At 42.2% G+C, this 24040-nt stretch overlaps 1 protein-coding gene across 1 annotated transcript in view; it reads left to right on the top strand.

Moving 5' to 3' along the window:
* Positions 1-24040, top strand: part of LOC307269430 (ADAMTS-like protein 1) — a gene marked incomplete at its 5' end in the record, with an annotated part of 96575 nt that overhangs the window by 30501 nt on the left and 42034 nt on the right. The window contains one exon of the mRNA XM_080052398.1: positions 3715-3831. Within this exon, the coding sequence (XP_079908524.1) occupies positions 3715-3831 (117 nt within the window). The remainder of the gene's footprint in view (positions 1-3714; positions 3832-24040) is intronic.

Here is a 24040-nt window from a genome sequence, read left to right as displayed (position 1 = left end):
TGTCACGGGCCTTTACAACTCTTACATTTTATCAGTCCTGAAAATCCTGTAGTAGCTGTGGCCTTTGGTCTGCAAATATCGAACTAAGTGCATCATTATTCCATAGTTCCTTCATGGTGCCAAAACAATTCTATAATGGATCGATACGCGGTGGTGGGGAGGTTGGGGGGGGTCTGGGACAGATATAGCCATAGTCCATCGGATGAGAAAAAAGTGGGCACCCTCTCTTTCAACCAAGCTCAAGAGTGAGCACAAGGAAGGAGAGCAAAAGAAGGCCACAATGTTTCCTCCTTCAAAATGTGTTAAGTGAAAGTTCACATAAATCCCCTTGAAAGTAGATTAGCGAAAAATATCTTTTCCCTCTTAGGTTTCATTCAGACAGGAGCCAGTCTCCAGAAAGGGGGGTGTCCTTATCTAAACATTTGGATGGAATCTTATTAATGAAAGGCAGCAGTGCACGGAACACAAGTCTTAAGTTTTGGCCTTTGTGTAGCACGGTGGAAGTCACTCTCTTTTCACGGTTTCCACCCAAACCGTGGAAGCTGGCACCGCGTTATAGGAAAGCTCAATTATAATATCGGGTTTGGTGTTATTACTGTTGATTATGTGCGTTTGAAGACCCGACTTGCCCCCGAGTTCACTTCCTCTCCTCTTCCCCTGGTCCAGACGGCCTCTTTGAAATCCAAGCCGCCTTGGAAGGTTAATGAATCACCCGCCATGGTTCCCTGTTTTACTTTCACCCCTTGGCCTTTGTCACATTGGCGCACACTCACACACATCGAGTGAGATTTATTTTTGGAGGTGGAGATGCTCGTCGGAGGTGGTTCTTTCAATCACCGGTGGCCAGGAGTGTGTGTTTTCTTGACCCCTGTCATGTTCATTTCAAACAACCTCAAACATTGCCTGAGTTTTTACATGTATGTACAGAGTCTTACCACACTTATTAGATCTGAGAGGAAAAAGACTCCCTGTATTGGTGTTGAAGTGGGCTCTCACAATCAACCTGCAGTTCACAGGATATAACATAAGAACCCTGTATTTAGATCAAGTCTTTCCTATTCAACTAAAGAGGAAACTTTGAATGTATCTGTTCATGTATTATGTAGTATTGTTTTCCTACAATATATACCCCTGGCAATTAAAGTGAAATGCTTTTATGATTTTGTTTAGGTAACTAACTGACTTGATTCAACCTCCATTCAATGTTTTTTTTGCCACTAGGTGGCAGAACACCAAACTTTAAAACACATATTACCACCTTATGGAGTTTTTAATGTAACCTGTTTCTCATTTACACATTCAAGAGACACCAATATTCATTTGGACTTGTGTTTCTTGTTACCTGACCTAAGTCCAATATTAACTTTCTTCTAATGGAAATATGTTGCTCTTTAGCAGCTAAATGCTAAACCATCTTGTCTTGCTCGATGTCTGTGTGTCGTTTAGCACTGTGCAGTAAGAATACAATAGATTGTCTTTTAGAGCTTTACACTGAAAACGGCTGCCTTCTGGACAGGGAAAAGGGTGTAAGAGAGTGCAAAGTTGTAGCCAGTATACATATATTTCATAGGAAGTTTAGTTTGCAAAAATAAAGGATGTTTTCAGTGAATCCCCTTATCTTTACATGATATTGTAATTGAAACCTCTTTGGAAATGTCCAGTCCTATGCCATATCCTAATGGTTTAGTCCATTGCTATATGCTGGATTCTTGACATTGGCACTGGACAGCCAGATTGTTTGCTTAGGGAAACGAGTTTGATAGATCCCCCTTTTAAGACTCCAGCAAGTGAGAGTTGTAGCTGTCATGGACCATTAGCCTGTGGCCAAGTCTGGGTCCAACACATCACACTTTTTTTTTCAAGGAGGATTGATGCAAACTTGAAAATGACGAGGAAATGGATGTCAGATTTGTCTGGTGTTAAGACACTAAGAGAGTGTGAGAAAATAATTTCTTTGGACGGGGGGGAAAAAATAGATCTCTTGAGAAAAAGACACAATCGGCATGTTCATCTCAGCTGGGGCCTCCATTTAGCCTTGAGCAAGGACATCTGGTCACTTAAGTGGTTTTCAGTACATCTTAGCTGACACACACATCACCAAAGCTTCTCTTTAATATTCCTATGCTTGGCTTATGTTTGCATTACCCCTGGCTTGTGGTTGTGCAACATTTAAATTTTCAGCATCAGTGCCAGGGAGGACACGCTTAGTTGCAACGCTAGTCATGTCAGTGGAGGGCTCATGTTGGATTCAGACATCGAATACTATAGTGTTTGTTTTAGTAGGCTTCATTTTGATAAAGGTTTTTCCTATCAGTTATTTAGTTTCCCATGTTAAATGGTAGGAAAGTGTCAGACGTTTATGGTTTTAAAGTCTATCATCAATCAACTCAATCTGAGAAATATGCTGTATTCTATTTCTAGCAATGTACACACGCAGTTTCTCACACATATAAGTTATCGCGCTCATTTGCCAACCCCTACACACAGCCACTTTGCGGGTGGCTAATTACAAATTCAATCTTTTGTTCAACTTCAAGGAAACAGATAAATCAAAATGATACGTTGTGACCCAACAGCTGCAGTTCCATGCCCAACAAAGATGTGCTTGTACGTTATGATCCTCCTGGTCATCCAAGGAGGCCCTTGCCCACATTTTACTGCAGTGACTTATGTGTTGTTACAGATGCCTCCACAGCCAAAGTGACTGCTGCTAAGCAGTGCTGAGTGGCGGGCTTTACACCAGATTTGATTTATCTTAATAAAGAGTCCAATCTCTGGCTGGTTCCCACACAACACAAGTGTAAGGTTTGCTGCAGTTGCTAAGCACCACCTTGTTTTTTTTGTCCCACAACAACCACAACAAAAAAATAGAAAGAACCTCAAATACCCCCAACCCACATCCCCTGCTCTGCTTGGCTCTGCCTTGGCACATGGGCAGTTGACCCGGGTCATTACAGGGTGTTTATGACCCACGGAGAGCAGCTGAGGAGGGCCCCTTCTCTGTGAATTTGTGCATCCGGGAAAATGTGGGCCCTGCTGCACTGTTAATCGGCCCTATCCAAGATGCCTCTAACACCCAGCTCTCTAAAGAGGTGGGTTACTACAGTACGTCATCCAGTATCGGAGCCCTTCTGCTGCCAACTCCTCCAGAGATTCCCCTGGTCAGGAGGGATGTGTGATTGAGAGCGCACAAACCAAAACACAACACAATGCTCAGTTAAACAATCCTCTAACAGAACCAGACATTTCATTACAATTTACTTCAATTCCCCATCATCACTATTGCTCCAGAGTAGAGTGGTGAAATAACATGGTCTGGTGGAAACACCATGGTATGAATAACAAGGAGATTATTGCATCACGGGGCTGGAGTTCAGTGTGTGTGTGTGTGTGTGTTATTCAACCCCATACAGAAGAATCCCTACTTCAGTAATAAGCAATAGAAAATGCTGCTGTTTTTGTTTTGTATCTTTTATAACACTTACCTTATTATTTAATGACTTGATTAACCAATTCAGCTTTGTGTAATCATTTCTGAATCAGTCACACATCTTTGTAATTGCAAAGATTTTTATACCTGTTGTGATGGCAAGGGCGGAAGCTGCATCTGGCTGCATCCCACTCCAAGAATACTGAACTTTTGTTTCATGCTGGTTGTCAATGTGTGGCGTATTGACCTACAGGACACCTCTAATACGATATTATGTTTTTCAGGTCGCCGCGTGGGCCAACGATGGGGATGCCGTGTTCATCAGGGAATTCACTCTGATTCGACGAGACCACCTTCCAGAGGAGCCTCTCCAAGATGGCGGCCAAAAACCAGTAGACCCTGTAAGTGCCTGATCATAAAAAAAAAAATTTACTTATTGGTCAACTCCAACAGCACGGTTTTTCTTCATCTTCAAACATAACCTTCAGCCTCAAAACTTTTGTCTCATTCAAAAAGCGAGACATAAGAAATACATCGAAATGTCGGACAAAACTTAGTCAGCCAATAACTCTTCATCGGCGTGTGCAGTACACACACCATAGGAGTGAAAAGTCATGCATGTTACACCACCTCCATTAATGAATACAAATTGATGATGATCTAGGGACATTGGGGAGTGGAGAGCGGGCTGACCTAGCTTGATGTGAAACAGGGCTGGGCACGTGCAAACGCACACACACACACAGTTCACACTGGTTGCATGTTTGGATGGGTGGGGTGGCCTTTTTTTTCTGCATCACATTGCTCCCACTCTCTGTCATCACCTTTGATTAGACATGACTCCTGGCTGTGGTCGTTTTTCTTAAGCCTTAAGTCTCTCACCCAGATGTTTTATCTAATTGGGTGGGAGGGTGGGTTGGGCTGCGGTTGTCACGGAAATGGACGTCCAGCTCCCCTATCTCATCATTCCTTTGTGATGGGATTGGTCCTGGTGCAATTTGACAAGAATCTGTAAATATTGATCAACGATATTTAAACAGTATTGCATTATCACAAACAGGAATGCTCTCCTTAAGTGAATTTAGGATGATGTAATAATAACTTGACTCTACTCTAGTTTTTCTGCCTTATGCACACTTTCCTCAAACCTATGACCTCCTCCGTCAGTTCAAAGGTGAAAATTCCTTCTTAAGTTCATTTCAAATGATACCATGGCTCAACTACAAGACCCCTTTCCCTTAACATATAGCATATTCAGCAGCGCTCTCCTCCCTTTGAACGCTGAACAAATAGAGTGACATTTTCTTTTGAAACTGATGATCTGCTTGAACTCACAGTAACACTTTAAAGTGGGATCATGAGGGCTTATTTGAACATTCACTGGTGAAGGATACCCCTACAGCTCCCAGTGGCTGGCGGAGGTCCCTTTTCAGTTTTAAGAGGGGATCGGAGATCATTCTGGACAGGCACAACTCCCTTTTTTATTAAAGTGTAATATTCATGTTAACTTTGCCTTACCTAGAATCTTAAAGTGATTTATATTTAACAGTGTTTTGGTCTAACCTTGCTTTTTTACATGCCTTTTTTATATCCCTGAGGCGGATTTAATGGAAAAACCATTTCAAAAAACTCGGTTAGAAATCAAGAATGTCAATGCAGTGCTGTGCGTGCTTACAGTAGCCTACTGTAGTTAGAAACCACAAACAGCTATCTTAACAACATTTGGATTTCATATTGTAACCGAGCAGCAGCGTGATTTATGACGCTCTGACCTCAAGCAAATTTTGGAATTTCCATCAGAAAGGGATTTTCAAACCAAACATCACACAAACTGTTTTCATATATCCACTCCCACAAGCTGTGCTCGGTCGCTCTTTATGGCTTTCTTTCATTAGAATTTAATTTAGCTTCTTTGTAATATTCACTTCTGTCTCAGTTGGACGGAAACATGACAGAAAGCGGCACTTTGACATTTTAGTGATGCCGCGATTATAAAGTAAGATGAATGACGCTGATAGTATCTCGGATGGCTTTTACAGGAGTTTTAAGGGTCCGCACCTTAATGCTTTAGCAGTTAAACTGAACGTGACAGCCTGCAATTACTTATTTTTTTACCTCACATTAATTTTAATGACACGACAGGTTGAAATATGGTCTCTTAAATGGAATGACCATCCTTTGCTACATGCTTAGTGCTGCGTACATGTCCTCAGATTGGTGGGGCCTGCAGAATCCCTGGAGCCACACTCGTGATTCTTTGCAGCACTCAAGGCCATATCAGTCTCTGTGCGCCTGTAGGGTCCGTTCTATGTAGGATCTTGGTTCAATATTAAGCTTGATTCCATGCCAAGACAAGCGCGGCTTAATTAGCAAGGCAACCCAGGAGGGGGGATCGGGGACTCCAAAGTGTATTGGCTTTCTCTTGTTTAACTTTCATGATTATGTGCCATTGGGGTCGGTTGGTGGGCAATACGATTGACCTCCCCGTCACCCTTTACCCTATTCCCCCAAGAGGGCCGCAGATGAATTGTTCTCTCTGAAAGGAGAAGTGTTTTTCCTGGCAGCCTCAGCACGAGCTATACTTTCGAATGGAATAGAGCTGTTCTTAAAACGGCTAAGTCCTTACAAATACCTTTGTAAATTAAGCCATATTTATAATGTGATGGCAAGCACATGTACTGTGGAGCGTCAACAGTGTCAGCCCTCATAAACACGTATTGAGTAAGTTTATTGGGGTTGAGAAGTTCCTGAATCAAAGTGTGCGGGGGGTCCGAGGGCTGAAATGTCTGAGAAAGTTCTTTTTTTTCTGTTTCTCCGTAACATGTCTGAATGAGTAAGACTGTGAAGATAAACAGAGAAGCACGGTCATAAATCTCGCTAAGACTATGCCCACCCATTGTTTGGCCATGAATGAATTTTTCCAGCGTGCTGCATGGGATGTTTGATCCGCTGCAGCTTTTTCGAGAGCGGGAACTAACTCAAAAAGCTTGAGAAGAATGAGTTTTTAAATGGTGACAAACTCTTTGTGAGGCTTTTGTTGAATTGTCTGATGGTATTTAAATGGCAGGGAACAGACTAAGCTGTAAATGTTTATGTCTGTAAAAACCCGAGACTTTAAAAGGTGAAAAGTGCAGTTTTTGAAATCCAATTCTCTTGAGAAGGTTCTGTTCCAAAAGGCGATTGCACAGGTGGCATCTACTACTACTCACTCAAACCTGTGGAGTGATTGGCGGGAAAAGAGAAAAAATAAAGGGGGACGGACAGGGAACGAGTGTTGTAAAACTATCGGAGAGATAGAAAAAAGAGTTCACGGTTTTCTCCTCAGCTGGCTGTAGTCTAGACGGCAAATATGATCATCCTGTCAACAGACAACTTTACAAAGTGGGTTACTGAAAGGTGATCCTTCATTTACCGGATGAGTGTGTCTGTGTGTATGCATTTGTCAACTTTCTAGTTGTGTTTGTGTGATGGTGATGGAGTTTCCCAATGCCGGTTCCTCAATGTCAGATATTCCATGTATGCGTTTTAGTCTAAACACAACTATCTGTTTGCTCAAATAAAAGATTACAAAGTTTAGATTTGTGGAAGTATTTTTACATGAGAAGATATTTCTCAAATGTATTATTTATTAAAACAAAACCCTAAAAAAAAATGCAAAGCCAAACTATAATGTAGGAATATGTTTAAAGCCTCCTTAATCGACTTTCTGACCACAAAACTTGCTTAAAATACAACATTTGACAAACTAGCTCCAAATGAAACTATAATAGCTATTTTTAGGCAAATAGTTGCCTATTTTTACATTTAACAGCCATGGAATAACATTGATATACTTGATTCTGGCCACCTGATGAATCTTAGTGCAATATATAGTATATATATATATATATATATATATATATATATATATATATATATATATATATATATAGTCTCCTATTAGCTCTGGTTTGGTCTCCACCAACATCCCAAGAGCTTGCTTTGGCTCTAATTACTACTTGTATTCCTAAAAATCTAAAATAAAGGCAATGGAGTAGTTGAGACTTACGTAAGTACACATAGTAGCACCTCACGCTATGCTGAGGGTCACCATGCACTGATTGCTGCTATTGGTCGTACGCTTTGTCATCCACACCAATAATGGCCAGAAAATGATGGGTTGTGACCCTAGTGTTTGGTCATGTCAATCATTACAGCCCCACTCTGCAGGAATGACTTGAGGCCCCGGTGTGAGGACACTTCCACCTTGCCTGTACTTACATGTTTCATGGAGTGGCGCTTTCGTCCTTTTTGCTATGATGTTGTTTTATATTGTCACCCCTCTCCCTCTCATCTGTTCTGCTAGATGTAAGATGTTTTGTTAGACATCTCATCCACCCTCACTCCGTCACATGCAGAGCAAGTCTTGCCTTAATGTTTTTACATGCTCAATTGCACCTCAGGCTGTAACAGTCAGGGGCATTCTTTTTTTTTGCAAAAACCTTCCGGGTGAGCAAGTGCCGAGACGGTTCCGCCTTTTGGCAGGGTGTCAGGGTTGGGAGTAATTGAGGTTGGGCGAGTTGGGCCGGGGCCAGTCGGAGTGGCAAGCAGGGGGGGAGCACTCAGTTGCCGAGGCAGCGGCGACTCTGGGAGAGGGGGGCCCATCGCTCAGCTGCACGCTGCTTTGGCAGCTGTGTTTTCCATGTAGCGCCAGGTGGAAAGGGCAACCATCTTGCACAATTAAACACTTCATTTGTCTTCATTAAAAGGATGGGCATGTTAGTTTTGGCAGGCCTAGCGGATGTTTAGGCTCAAGTTCTTTTCCACTACGTTCTGTGCCCCCTGGTGTTAACAAGTTAAAGCTTCGGGGGATTTCTTAGCTGTCGGGAAATTGGCTTAATGTAGCCAGTGTATATAACCTGTATAGCTTTAAAGGCACCCTGTGGAGTTTTTGACCACTTGTAGTGCTATCGAGCAACGCTGTAAAGAGTGGATCTCGGTTCTATTAGTATATCTTGAACGTTCAGGATGAAGCACATGCTAGCACTAACACATTCCTGCCCATGGTGCTATGCAATCCCACAGATTGACAGTTTGTGGTTTTAATATGTTTAGGAATATAACACTGTGCCAGTAAAGGCAAGGACTAGGAAGACTCTTTCAGTACAGATTAAACAAACAAGATATAAAGATATAAACGTCATATAAAATTATATAAACTGTTCCTTTTAACGTAAAACATGATCAGGATATGCATACGAAAAATTATCTTTCTTCAAAATCAAAACTTAACATTTTGTAAGCATGGTCTCTTTGATGCACCGACTGGGGCAAAAACTGCAGATATTGATCTCATCAAAGCATCACATTTGGGAGCACTAATAATATACATTAGTGAAGCCGAATGCTTACTGGCATGCTGTCTCGTTTGTATTTTAATACACTCCCCCACTCATCTCCACCCACTGTTAATAAGAAGCACAATGTGTCCAATCGCCATCTTGTGAAACTTTTTGCACAAGATGTGAAATCTCGTTATTTTTTTTTTTCTCATATTTTTTCATCGTCAAATTTGTTTTCTTTAGAGAAATGGACCTCTGTGGAGCCGTCCACGTTGCATGCGATTGGTTGTTTATTAGAAACACTGCCTTCTATGTGAAGCCGCTCGTGCTGTAGTTGGATTGGAAAACCTTGGGTCCAAACAGAGTTAATAACTGCTTTCGTGAAGCCAGTTAGCCATGAATGCCAGTGTTTGTTTTTGCATAGCCAGCTATTTGAAAGATACCCTGACTCTGCTGAAATTAGCTTGCCAGACAGGCCAGGACAACCTTTTTTTTTACGCTCAAAATGATGTCCATTGTGCTTTTAAAACACGAAAAAAGGAAGGACAGATCATTCAGGCAGTGAATTAGGAGACATTTGCCTTCCTGACTTGTGCGCTTTGGCTGGCTGAATGGCGTTTGGCACATGCGAGTGCTGTGTTGGAGGCTCGGTCTCAGCTCTTTTGAAGAAAGTGCTGAGTGCTGGTGAATGTGGTGTGAACGCCACGTGGCTTTGGACGGGGGATCCTTCTCTCACCCCTGTGTTTGTTCCACCAACATATGCGTTCAGTAAAGCCTTGGCCCTCAGTGAATACCCCCGCCCGCTTCATGTGGTCTCACACCAGTGCACTGTGGGTGCTGGAGTGGTGCTGCTGAGGTAATACCACCAGAGACAAGACCTTACCACATACACCCATATGAGAAGTGTGTGTGTGTGTGTGTGTGTGTGTGTGTAAGCGTAAGCATGCAGCCATGTAGTCTGTCTGTTGCTGGCTACCGTGGCACGCACGCACACTACCATCTGCATATGCTCTTGGACAGCGTATACCCTCATGTAATCCCATAGTTGTGCATGCTTTCAACACTATCGCATGTCGCATCTAAAAACTATGTATTTGATTAATGCGTAACTCCCACCACTACCACCACCATCATCCGCGCACTCTTCTCTCCACACCTTCCACAGTATCTGCTCCTCATTCGGCGTGTGAAGGCACGCACACATTTTCCGGGCGAGTGATTGATTCCTAATTGTTTACATTTCAGGCCGCACTCCCCCGTCGCAGATGTTTGTATTCTCCTCCACGTTTTTTGGGCATGCACAGACACAAACAGAGACACACTTGTACAATGGGGACCTGTTGATGCCAAAAGCTTTCATCCAGGAATTTTTGGATGTCTTAAAGCTCTGTTTTTTTTGTTTTTTTTTGGCACTACATGTACTAATTGCTTCCAAGTGGAGGCGATTGATACAATTTAAGCCTGTTACTTTGGTTGGGGTTCCCACAGTTTGCGTTTTGGGGCACGTGGGGCATTGTCAACCAAGGCTGTTGGTTGGGTAGCACCATCCACCACCCCACCCCAGACTCTTGGACTTAAGAGCTGTTTATAAAAAGTGAACTGAGATTGTTGCTTTAAAATAAAATGATGTCGATGACAAGATGTTTTTCACCTTGTGGTCCTCGAACTTAAAATAAACTGCAGGGTGGCAGACTACTGACTTGAATAACTCCAGTGGCACTCCAATGTAAGCTTGTGTATTAGCTGTTGAGGAGTGGGCACTTGGCTCAGCCAGCCTGTGGACTGTGTTGTTGCTGGTATCCAGTGTAAGCAACAGTGTTCTCCTGAGTTACAGCAGTAATAGCCTGCTGCTGAAAGATCCCTCCCATCCATGCGTTTAACTTAAGCTAGTGGGCAAGGTGCAACCCAAGACGGACCCATGTCTTTAATGCGGACTCTAATGGCCTCTGCGTGGTCGTGGCTAGGGCAAGTGCATTACAGTAGCAGAACAAGCATACACATCTCACATCTCGTCTTTTTCCAGTTTGGAAAGCCATACCATGTTTTGCTGTGTGTAGTATTGGCTTGTTGTGTCGGGAACAGCCCTGGTGGTTTACTGTAAGGAGGAGGGGGGGGGGGGGGGGTTTCAACTTAAAGGTCACAGATTTGACATTTGACATTTATGCCACCATATAGTTCACATAAAATGCCTTTACAGTTGTCATTTATGATGATAGAATGAAATGTCTTTAGGTTTTGAACTGCTGGTCAGGAAATAAATAGCAATTTAAAGGCGTTGCTTTGCTCTCATGACGGGTGTTTTTTAAATCGTTAAATAAATAAAAAATATTAAAGTTCAGCGATCCTACAAAGACGTAATTTGTAACATTACATTGTTTCTACGAGGAAAAATTGTCAAAACATTCTTATCTCCATAAAGTCTTTTCTTACTGCCTCGCACGCTATCCTCAGATGCAAATGTGGAGATTATCAAAATATACATTTTGTGACTTTTGATACAACACACATTGCAGTGACGCAGCCTAAGATGTAACAGCAAATCAGTGAATTCATAGAAAGGGTGTGCATGTTTACAGCATTATAATCAACAACAGTGTCCTTCACCTCGGTTACAAGTCGTTTTGGCTGACAGGGCGAAAGCATTGGTTTCCAAAGTGTAATCTAGACTCATATTAAAAATGGAGCTTGTCCATCAGTTAGGTGTGTACTCTTGATTTTTTAAGGTCCTTTTTATAGGCCGGTGCTTAGCTCCACATCTCCGGTTGCGCTGGACATACCGCATATATGGCTCCCTCCACAGTGAGAGTGCGGTGGTCTCCCCTCTGCTAACATCACTGGTGTAAGCACCCCGAGCATGGTCTTGATTTTCTCCTGTTTACATGTAAGCTCACACCCCTCCTGCACGCAGCGTTTTCGCCCTGGGAGAGAGAGAGAGTAATCTGTTCACAAACCACAAAATTGAATAATGACCCTGACACTCTTCCAAGCTGAAAAGTGAAAAACGCTTGCAACACAAGAAGGCATACTTACACCAAATCTTTACACAACGCAGAGGTAAGCCTTTGACTTCAAATTAGCGTCATTTAAGGATCACCGTAGGTTGCAGGTTAAGATTAATTTACAGTGCCTCGCTTGCTTTCACAATAGCTCATGTTCACACACAGGCATGCATGCACACACACACACACACACACACGCACACACACACACACACACACACTGCTCTTCTGCAGGGCATAAGGCAGTGGCGCTTGCCAGTTTGTGAATTACCTTGTTGAAGAATTTCTTGGTCCTTGGCTGGTGCTCAACTCTTCATGTCGGGCTTTTTGAAAGGACACGCACACACAAACATGTTTTTGTTACATGTGTTTACTACTTTCATTTGATGCAGGCAACAATGAATATCTGGCAATAATGAGAATATACGAGTTATACTTTTCATATCAAATTATTCTTATGTTTTCACAAAATACATGGAAAGTATCCTCGCAATTCATTTGCACACACCAGGAAACCTCTGGAGATTTTTTTTCTTGGCAGTTTGAATGGAGAGGAATCAGTACATTTTACCTCTCCTCTTCATCTTCCGATTGTTTGACTGAACTTCCCCCTCCGTCGCGAACCTGGCGGGTTAGCCAAACATGAGTTGGCTTATCCTACAGGAGCAGATGAAGGCCAATTTAAAATATGTAAAAAAAAAAAAAGATACGTCTAATTAACTTTGTTAGCACAGCTGTAGTTTAGCAATCAAACAACACAGAGTACACAAAGACCTCTGCCAAAACAACGTCAACGCATCCAGAGGAAAGTTTAAGAAGCAAACTGCGTCGTGAATGATGACGGGTTACGGTTACACGGTTCCGACTTTAGCTTGTTTTTTTTTGATGACATGGGCTTGTGGTCTTCCTAGGATTTGCGCATGTTAACCTCTGCGTAGCACAACAACAATGGTGATATGCTTTGGGCTTAATTGGTCTCTTGCCTCTAAGTGCAGATGCATGAGGTTTACGAAAAAGCTCTCGGGCTGATTGGGAGCAATTCTGTTCAACCGGCAGGCAGCGTGGTATCAATTCCAAAGATGTTTCCCAGATGCATGCGCAATGCGGACACTGAAGCTCACATGTTTGGCACAGAAGTTGTGAAAAAAAACACCCACTTGCCAAGTGCCAAGGCAATTTTAAGGGATTAAGATTTAAGTTAGTTTGTTTTTTCTTCCCCCCCCCCTCCCCCATGACCAGTTTTATGAACTGGTAAAAGTTTGGGCTTTGAAGTAGGGACCAACGTTGCCAAATCCGTTTTGTGTGTTTCGATTTACTTTTTGTTTATTTGTTTATCAAAAGGATACCCATTAGCTGATGCCGCAGCATTCAGCTACTCTTCCTGGGGTCCACACTGGACATACAATATACACATTAGGCAAGGCAAGTTTATTTGTATAGCACGATACAGACATTACATGATAGGCATTCCGTTAAATTAATAAACGTGAAATGACATCAATATACGATACACATAATAATCTTATATGTATATACAGTATACACTCACCGGCCACTTTATTAGGTACACCTGTTCAATGGCTTATAAAAACAAAAAGCTAATCAGCCGATCACATGGCAGCAACTCAATGCATTGATGCATTTAGACGTGGTCAAAACAACGTGCTGAAGTCAAACTGAGCATCAGAATGGGGAAGAAAGGGTGTTTAGGTGACTTTGAACATGGCATGGTTGATGGTGCACGGCAGGATGGATACATACTTTCATGTTGTTTACGCCAAATTCTGAACCTGCCATCTGAATGTCGCAACTGAAATCGAGACTCATCAGACCAGGCATGATTTTTCAATCTTCTATTGTCCAATATTGGTGATCCTGTGAGAATTGTAGCCTCATTTTCCTGTTCTTAGGAGTGGCACCTGGTGGGGTCTTCTGTTGCTGTAGCCCATCCGCTTCAAGGTTGGTCGTGTTTTGCGTTCAGAGATGGTATTCTGCATACCCTGGTTGTAACGAGTGGTTATTTGAGTTACTGTTGCCTTTCTATGATCTCGAACCAGTATGCCCATCCTCCACTGACCTCTGACTTCAACAAGGCATTTTACGTCCACACAAATGCCGCTCACTGGATATTTTTTCTTTTTCGGACCATTCTCTGTAAACCCTAGAGATGGTTTCGAGTGAAAATCCCAGTTGATCAGTAGTTTCTGAAATAACTCATACCAGCCCTTTTGGCACCCTCAACATTGCCATGTTCAAAGTCACTTAAAACCCTTTTCTTCCCCATTCTGTTTGCTCGATTTCAACCTCAATTAAGTTGTCCTGTCCAGGTCTACATGCCTAAATGCATTGAGTTGCTGACATGTGATTGGCTGATTAGTTATAAGTGTTAACAAGAAAATGAACCGCTGTACCTAATAAAGTGGCCGGTGAGTGTATATACAGTACAGTATATGTACACACGCACATGCACGTGCACATACACACACAATCACTTCCTTCAAACAGTAGGAATATGAGGCCTATTCAGCAGTCAGAAGCAGAAACAGATATGGAATGGACTTAAAAAAACAAATGTCTATCTTGGGTCCTGTATCAAGCAGCATCTGGTGCTTTAGGGGATGTGCATCCTCCCACAACATGCGTGCAAACTTTTGGATTCCTTTCCCCCAGCTTTTTTAAATGTTTTATACCGATCCCCCCCCCCCCTTCCCCCCATCACAATGAATGCTGACCCAGCGGAGTGCAGAAGCATCCAGATTTATGAGGCCGTAGTGCGCGATGAAGGTCCAAGCGATGAAAAGCTGTTCTGAAAGGAGCCAGGGTGTTAGTTGACTACAGACAACTCTGTCCCGGTTCCATTGTCCCCCATATGAAATGCCTATGTTGTGTTCTCTATACTGTGTTTCTGTGAAGACGGCTCTGTCTCCTGATTTATGGCATTAATCTCCGGCATGTCCATGGAGGAGCCAAATGTGAATATCTGCAGAAACAATAGAGAGCCATCAATCATTTGATCAGTCAAGGAATCATTCATATCGCCCCGGGAGCAACACAAGCTCATCTCTTACCCAGTTAGAAAGCAAAACACTATTGGAACCGACTTGGAAAAGGGAAAAAGGAGAGACATCTTTTTCAGCTCATTCCCAGCTGAACCCTGTGATATTAGGCCCCGGTCAGTTTTATTTCCTCAAAAAGTGAAGAATGCACTGTATGCTGCCTGCTACTCAACTGAAGGTTATGATTTGTGGCGTCTTGGGGTTTTTACAGGTTGGACCACGAAAGCAAATGAGCAGCATTTCTCCCAATCAAGTCCTCCTGAATGACTTCACTGGGATAATGATAGGGGGGGTAAACTAGTAGAGAGCACTCTTCTACTCAATCTTTCACTGGGTTGCCATGTATGATGGAGTGATGGCTGGGAGATGGAGGAGGTGGGGGTGGGTTTAGTGGGGGTTTTGCAAAGGGATGAGGGAGAGGGTTTTTAAGGCCTGGCGCTGTTAGGGTTGACCTCAATTGCATCTCGGCACGCGGCAAAAGACAGCAATTAGAGGGCGGGCTGTAGAGTGAGGCCCTACTAGATGAGATCAGGCCTGCGGGCTCCTGTCTGGCACACCATGGCTCTACCACGGGCCCAGCTAAGCACTTTTCTTTCCAGGTCTTGTGTGTGTACGTCCTGTTTTGTAAGGGAGAAACACGCAAGAAAAGTGTTTGTCTTTGCACTATCTGCTCATGATTTAAAATGTGTGTACTCGCACAGTGCATGTCGTGTGATACATGAATATGTCAGCTCGGTCTACGGGTGGGAGAGTGAGGATTTTATTTGAACACCCTCTTATTTTTCTGCGTCTGATGCCAAAAGCCATGGGTTTTATGTAAGCCACACTTGAGAGAGGGCTTAAGACCACCCCAAACACTCCAGGCAAGTCTCAGCATCAGTTTTTGCTGTGTGCATGTGTGTTAAGGGCGCTGCTAAAATGGGGATCACAAAATAGTTTATGTCACGATTCTCTCATGCAATTCTTGATAACCAACCACTGTATAGGTTAAGAACACAAGTCTTACAGGACCAACATTTTGGGACTTCAAGGAGGAATACTGTCAGGTTACAAAATCAACTGAGTTGTTTGCGTGAATGATACATTAAGAGCTTGTTTTGTTTTAACTGTGTGCAGCCACTTGTCATTTATATAACAACTGGAATTGTGACCTTAGCAAGAAAGTTAACATTCAGCGTGAGGTTAGTTCATATGGGGGAATAATATGGCCGAGAGAATTGTCATCATTGAGAGATTGCATATATTTACAACCTGTTGAACTGCTCTTTGGTTGAATGAGCTTTTGAAGCAGTTGTAGTTTGGTCTGTCAGACACTAGATGCTGCTCTCGAGCTGTGATGGCTACGTCATAAAATACTGCAGCTTTTGAGTAGTTCACTGGCTTTCTAATTTTTTTATTTGTTAACAATGCTGTCGCTCATAATTGATTTGGATGTCTTTCAGCAAATGTATATACACATAAATCTACACGTTTTTTTTTTAAAGATTATTTTTTGGCATTTTCAAGATTTATTAGTTTTTACAGAGTTGAAATGGGGAGACTGAGAGAGATGGGGATGACATGCAGTAAAGGTCCACGGGTCGGATTTGAACCCGCGACCACTGCAACGAAGGCCAGAGCCAATATGGTACATGCTCTATCCACTGCGCCCCAAATCTACACATACTTTCCAAACATGAGCAACAGTCGAGCATTTTCCCTGTATCTGTCCCTGTTTTTCTTATACTATGCTTATGTCAAAGTATAAAAAAGAGAATCATCAAGCCCATGGAAACCAATTCTGATAAGGGGTCAAGCTGGAAAGTAGATAGATGTATTTCTGGGCGTATATGCACAGCCTCTCCATCTCCCCTCCTGCTGTTCAGTTTGACTGTGTGCACAGCCGCTGCATGTATAACAGCTCACTGGTAGGGAGTCCACTACAGTAGCATATTTAGACAGCTGTAAGCCCAAACGCTCCTGAGAAAACAGGGTAGAGCTTCTTTTTTTATGTGGTATGGGATGGGGGTGCACTGATCCATCGCAGCTCTCTTCCTGTGTGGTTACTCCTCCTCCATGTGTCCCCCTTCCTCTCCGTCACTTGGGCAGGCTTTGACTTGACATTCACTCACCCTAAAGGAGGACAAATGAGCTTTTCCTTTCACCAGTGTGGGCCAGGTGATTTTGTTTTGTAAACTTAGAAACTGTGATTTCAACATTTCATCATAGCTAGCCTAAGGCGTGAGTTTTGCAATATAAACTGACTTTTTATTTAGTTAAGAGATGATGTGTTACTTGGCATGCTAACACTAGCATGCCAGGGTCTAGGTACTTCACACCATTACTCTTTTTGTTCTTCTCCCTAGCTGCCTGTCACTCTTACATAGGCTATATACAAACGCAATACTGCCAGAGGCAAAGATACAGTCGTACATTGCAGCATCGGTATTGCACAAATCCTGTTACTTCATATCATAGATGATTTGAAATGTCCCTGTGCAGCTTACATGCTGTCATGCAATGACATTTTTTAAGATGAAATTGATACTAACAGTTTACAAAGTTGCTCCATAACTTTAGCGTACTTCTCTCCACCTGATATTATCTGAGTTTCACTCTCCTTTAAGCTTAGTTCGTAGTCTCAACCAGCTCCCAATGTGGAAATGTAGCTAAATGTAGCTTCACCATCTAACTTTACCTAACTAGCATTACGTTTTGGGTGGAAAGCCTACTGTGTCTAGTTAGAACTTGTATTGTTGAATACAACTGCCATAAAAAAATTAAAAAACGAGTGCGAAGATGGTGAACCAAAACAATCAAGTTGCTCAAGATTCGGAAGCTCAGAGAGTCGAGGGTAACCGGCAGAGTCCTGTTAAAAAGCATCACTCTGATTGACACCTTTCACATTAATGTAGTCAAATGTCGTTAATATAGCAAGACTGGTGATGGGCTAAATGCCAGGTTTAGCATGCACACAATGAAATGCCAGCATGCAGATATTTTAGCAACTAAGTTAGAAACAGAAGTTTACCAGAACATAACTTTAGCATGTTAGCGCAGGCTTTAACAACACAAAGTTTGTCATGAGGTATTAGCTGTGAAGACATAGCTAATACTGAAGACATAGCTAATACTGAAGACAGAGCTAATACCGCTTAAACAGATGAATGATTCATTTAGTCCTGGACCTGGTTGGAAGATGCCTCTGTCCGGCCTCTGGATGCATACAGAGCAGTGATGTCAGCTGTTTTCTTTAGCCATGATCTTGTGGTGATACTTCTTGAAACTTGGCATGGCATTGATACAAGTTTGCCTCTGGTCCAGCTTTCTTTTTCTTTTCCACTGGTGAGAGTATAGCTTTAAAGGTCCTCTTCACTGTCAGGCAGGAGACAGAGAGGAAATTTGGAGGTAAGAATGTTTTTTTTTTTTTTTTTGTTAAAGTCATGTTTATCTTGAGGCTTCCGTGAAAAACCATAATATGTGTCCCTTGGGCCATATTTCCCCTTTTGACCTACAATGAGCGCTGTGTATTGGATTTACCAGTGGCATTTGGAAAAGAAGAGCAGAACGGTGTGGGCATGATGTGAGTGCTCCTTTTCCATATAGATATGTGATCTGCTCGATGGCTTTAGACAGGCCGGGGCTGAAATGCTATCCGGCCGCTTTAATACAAGAGGAATGGAAAGAAGAAAAAGAAGACATGATGGAGTGACAGTCTGTGTGAAAAAAAGAGAGGCTTAAAGAGAGAGAAAATGCACGAAATAGAAGTGTGCATGGTTCATATGAGTCACCAGACTGTATATGGTGCCCCTTTTCCACTCTGTCGTCGCCGCTCATGTCCAGGCTTTTCTTTGAGCATCTGTCTCATTCACTTCATTAACGGTGTTAACAGAGAGTGCTTAAGTCCAACAATTTAAAGGACGATGGTTTTAAAGGCTCTGTTAACCCAAATCAACCAAATGCTTCTAACTACAGTATGTAACTTGGTGAGTTAATAGCATGATAGTAAGCAGCTGAAAAGAGTTGGACATGTTCATCAATCTAAATTATAGATATTGTCATTTCAGTTTGATAAACGTTCCAGTGATTCGGATTAGATGAGGTGGGCTATGCTCCAGTTCTTGTGACGCAACAGGTGTTTTGGACCAATCAGGGCATTTCTCTGCCCGAACATTCTATAAAAGCTATGGCTGTTACCATGGAGACCGTTTGATATGGCCACGCCCACACAGTCCTTTAAAATGGTCTAGACAGTAAAGAAAAAACACTTTTTTTTAAACTAATTTTTGTAATATTTATGAACATTATTTGACTATTTTAGACCAGGTTTCGAGAGGTCTTTTGCAGTTGGCTTCTTGGCGTCTCCCAGCTGATTACAGAAGCATATGGGCGAGGAATGCTTGATTGCAGCGCTGCACTGTGGAAGGCTGACGGATGGTTTCCGCTCACTGAATGTGGGTGCTGCAGGACGAAGCCCAGTGGATGTGTTGAAGTGTGGCTGCTTGAAAGAGCTGTCAGCACTCCCGGCACCATGGCAAGTCCTGGATCCAGAGGTGGTTAAGCATAAGAACTTATGTCATGTCTCCGTTTTGGATATCAAATAAGGGTCAAAAAGATCTTGCGCTGTCCATGTGACGTTCACCTATAAAAGCCTGTTGTTTTTTAACAAAGCTTTGTAAAGCTGTGAAAAATTTGTTTCTGGATTTGTAGATTTTTTTAAAAAAATGCATCAAATGTATGATATTAGATTTTGGCCCTGCTTTTAAAGCCAAACATCAGGGCCAAATCTGTTTTCAAGCTTCAAGTGTCTGTTCTTCTGACTGAATTTGTGAGTGCTGAATTTTGAACACAGCTTTCTGCTTTGAATGTGGACTAAGACGTTTTTACATTGACAATTTTTCCGCCATTCAAAATTTGTCCTTCACATTGACAATTTTATTTAGTTTGTCTTTTTACTTTGTTGGCTTACAAAGCATGATATACAGTATAGCCACAAGCTTTATAACCATGCATGCAGTGAGAGGGACGATCAGCAATAAGGAGTAGAAGGGGCCAAGGTCAAGGCCAGTTTTTTTTTAAGATTTTATACTGATAAGTAATTATAAAATGACGAACCTTCATTAAAAAATAAGGAACAGCCTGAGAGCTGTTTTGCAGCGAACCCGATTGCATGCGTACAACTGATTCAGTGAATTTCTGTGTTTCTCAAAGGGGAATTGGAACAATGAGCTCAAGGTGTTATCCGTTTTTCTTCAATCGTTTCCATATTTGTAGGGCAGGCAAAGGTCGTGAGGAAGGAACTGGAGCACGCACGCTCCTTTGCTCTCCTCGTTATTACATCATTATTTAACCAAGTGAGAAATGTCAGATTTCAGTGGTCAAAAGAGGGTTAAGGCCTCCTTTGACCACCTTCATCATATTACTATCACTTTCTCTGATCATCTCCGGGCCAAAGACAACACACAATACATTTTCGGCAATGAAAAACACATGTTACCGATGTGACTCAATTGCGAGGTTGAAAAGCCGATACCTTAGCGGTGTGTAGCACATACGGAAGACTAGACATGTCTTTTTCTGTGGCTTAGAGCTTCGGATTGCTTAGAGTTTAAATACTTCACGCAAGCACATCACAAATTATAAGCTGCTGAGAAAAACCAGGTGGCCCTTTTTTTTCTTATTATTTGGAGTTCCTGCTTGGTGTCTCTGCTCAAAGAATCGCTGTTGAACTTTTGTGTCTCGTTTTGCAATTATGAAAGAGGTTAACAAGAGGGCCTGTTTCATGTCTGCAGTGCAAAAAAATCCTGCTTCACAGCTTTGAACTTCTTCTCTCTTAACTTTCATGTCACGAATGCCCTAATTAGACCTCTGTGATATTAAATCAAATTAGCTGGTTGCTTCAAGTAGACATTTACAACATTTTCCATGTTTTTGAGTATTTATCTAGGGTTTCCCATGTCAAGAACATTTTCTATATCCTTTTCCTTTTGTCTGCTAAAATGGACCCTGACGTGACTGTGTGATATGTCATATTCACAGTTTTGCAATCCTGATGGAGGCTATTGCAGCCAAAAATCCAGTTTTTCGCAGTTTTGATTACCGCAAATGGCTGCAATATTTTTTTCTTCCCAGGGAGCCTCCTGAACTATAGCTGCACAGGGCTTCGTCCTCATTAGGAGTCATAGAAAGTTGTTGGTCCTACTTGGAAACAGAAGATTAATTTATCAAACTTTTTTTTCTCCAAATTAGAAACATAAAGCTGGGTCCAGGCGAGCCAGAGAGCTGTCGTGATGTGTTGAGAGCTGTCGAGAGGAATTCATTTGGTCACAATCCAAACTTTGATTGCCATCACATTCACAGCGGCTGAACTATTCAGTCATTACCCCGGCACTCCAAAAGTCAGCCACAATTCCCGGTCCTCAAAAGTATTATGCTATATAGAACATTAGCATAAGTGAATGAGTCTGTAAAGAAATGGACACACAAATGAGTTATCTGTTATGAACGACAGCACGTCGACAAGAAACAAATGAATCTCCCTCAGACAAGCACCATCTGCTTTTTAGTATCACTTAAAACAGATCAACAAACTGTTAATGGTTGCTGATGGTCACTGATTAAAACCATTACAATTCACGTATATTTTAACCGCTGCAACTGACTTTGCATTATGTCACCACTCACCAGATAGAAAAGCCTTTGTTAGGGATTTGTTCTCTACTTCATACTTCAACTTACCTTTCTTTCCCCCCAAAAGCAGTTCAAGAGCACACGCGTAACTTTAGAGTAATTTATTTTGAAATGCACGAGGAAACCAAAACAAATTAGTCACTCAGACAGGAAAGGAGTTGAGGGGGGAACAGGGGGATGAGGAGGAGGAGGAGGAGAAGGCCTGGATGCGTGTTGGGATGGGAAGGAGCAGTGGTTCTTCTGTTCAGTTTCACTGGAGCCGGGGAGAGAGGATGGACAGACAGACATGTTGTTTATACTGCAGCAGTCAAGTCATTTTCAAGTTTATTATGGGACTTTGCACATTTAAAGGTGGAGTCAGCGATAATGGAGAATCCTTGTTGACAATCACTCTTTGTCAAAATCAGTGTATATCCTCACGATCTGAAGAACGGAAGATAACATTTGCATTAACACTACAATAAGTTGGAAACACAACCTCTAACATGCCATTCTAACCCTTAACCTGAGTAGTTATGACTATTGGCTTTATTTTAGCAAACAGTTTGTCCATTTGTACCCGAAGCAGACTTTAAGTAACCTTATAGCTGTCGTTTGGAGTTGTTTCTTAAACTGCTAAAGCCTGACTTTCTTTTGCTACTACAGAGGTTATTTGGAGCTTGGAACAGCTGTGTGCTGCTGCAGAAAATAACGCTACTCAGAGGAGTGATGCCATGAAACAATACAATAAAGATGCGGGGGAGAAAAAAGCAGAGGGGGAAACTTGAGGATGGTGAATTCCTTGTGGGTTCATCACAACAAGTAACCCCTTTGACCTACAAGTTAGCGTTTTGCTGCACTGTTAAAGTAGAAACATAGATTATAGCCACATTAAAGTCAGCTAGTTTCTTATTGATTTGTGTTTGAGTTTTCAGGATATAAAGTTCAGTGTCAGAACATGTGTGTAAACTGTTCAGCAAAAGCTACAATTTCCAGATGATAGGGCAATATGGTCTCTATATTGGAAGCACAGGGGATCAGTTAAGCTTGATCCTGGCTTGGAGACCATAAATAAGCGGCGCGGCTGCTTATAGAGTCTGCCCAGATCTGCATGCGGGTCCCACGCTCCCCATTGGCCTTTTCCAGCCCACCTTGGCGGGCCAGTTTAGCCCACTTTACACGGCTAATTTATGCCTATCCCCTCCTATCGTACCCTCTTTAAAACGCCACAGTGGTAGTGGTTGTTAAGAAGGAGAGACGCCTGTTGGTGTGGTTAGGAACCCTGGTGGAGTTAGCCTGCAGTGCGAACCCCCAGAAAAGCTGCTAAAACACAAGAGTTCCCCCTGGATGTGCTAATGGGGGACAAGCCATGGTGCCTAGAACGTACATAACATAGCTCCAGGAAACAGTAAATGTCACTGCTGATTCTGAATGACGTGGCCCATTCCTCCTACATTTGCTCTGTGGAGTTTTAGAGGCCTTGCTTAGGTGGGATTGGATTGTGGTTACTGGCTTATTCACAATGTCACTATAAAGAGTGCAATAAAGTGTTATGAAATGTTATGACTTTAGTATATTTGTGGTGGCCTTTTAAACTAGGCAGATGTGTCTTTTCTTGTATTAACATCTTATTAAGAAGCAATGTATTTATATATCTAAAACACTGACTGACTTTTGAAGATTAATTGGCTTTAATTGACAACATACTGGTGTACAGTAAATTACACCTTAGCTGATTAATTTGAGAGCTATGATAACATCCCTAGCTCCATGGATGGCAGTGTTGGTCACTTGGTGCAGATATAAATATCTTAAAGGCCTACTTCACCGGTTGGAATATGAAGGTGTATTGAACTCGGAGATCCTATGAAGTATAAATGTGCAAAAAAAAATTGAAATCGGATCATCCTAGCCTGAGAAAAGGCAGAAAGAGTGTTTTATGGTCTCACTGTCTAACCCTACGTTTCTCTTTCTGTGACATCACATTCGGTTGGATACGTATGATTAGTATCCAGCGCTACTGTTACGTTGACAATTTGATGAATTACAATAATTTGGTTCAGACCCTCATGTCCTTCTCAGAATGAACTTTAATAACTGTGGGGGTTCCTCTGACTTTTTTCATGTCGCACCATAAATTAATTTTTGAACAATTCTTATTTAAAACTGAAACTAATTACATTCCCATTACGCTGTAGCCTGGTGAGACAAGACTGATCAGCGGGAGGGAAACAAATGCGGTCTCATCATGCTAGACTTTCCCCAATCTCTGTGGGAACCAATCAGGGCCAACGTTCTGACTGCTTTTTCATCCGTTGATCAACTGATTGGTTCATGTAGTCGTTAACGTAAACAGCTTGTGAGATATGGCTGGTCTCAAAAGGCTAGACTGACAACTGCATGAACCAATCAGGTGATGCCTTCCACTAAGGGACAAACGTTTGATTCGAACTCTGGTCCTGATTGGCCTGGTCTTTTTTTTTGACTGCGCTCCTTCCCATGGATTTTAGAGAAAGTCCAGACTGATATGCGAGAGAGAAACAAATGTGAAGCTTGCAAGATCAATCTGGTCTGACCAATGACGTT

This window comes from Ammodytes marinus (assembly GCF_949987685.1).
Source record: "Ammodytes marinus genome assembly, chromosome: 23".
In the NCBI taxonomy this organism is placed as follows: Eukaryota; Metazoa; Chordata; class Actinopteri; order Uranoscopiformes; family Ammodytidae; genus Ammodytes; species Ammodytes marinus.
This window is presented reverse-complemented; position numbering and strand designations above follow the sequence as displayed.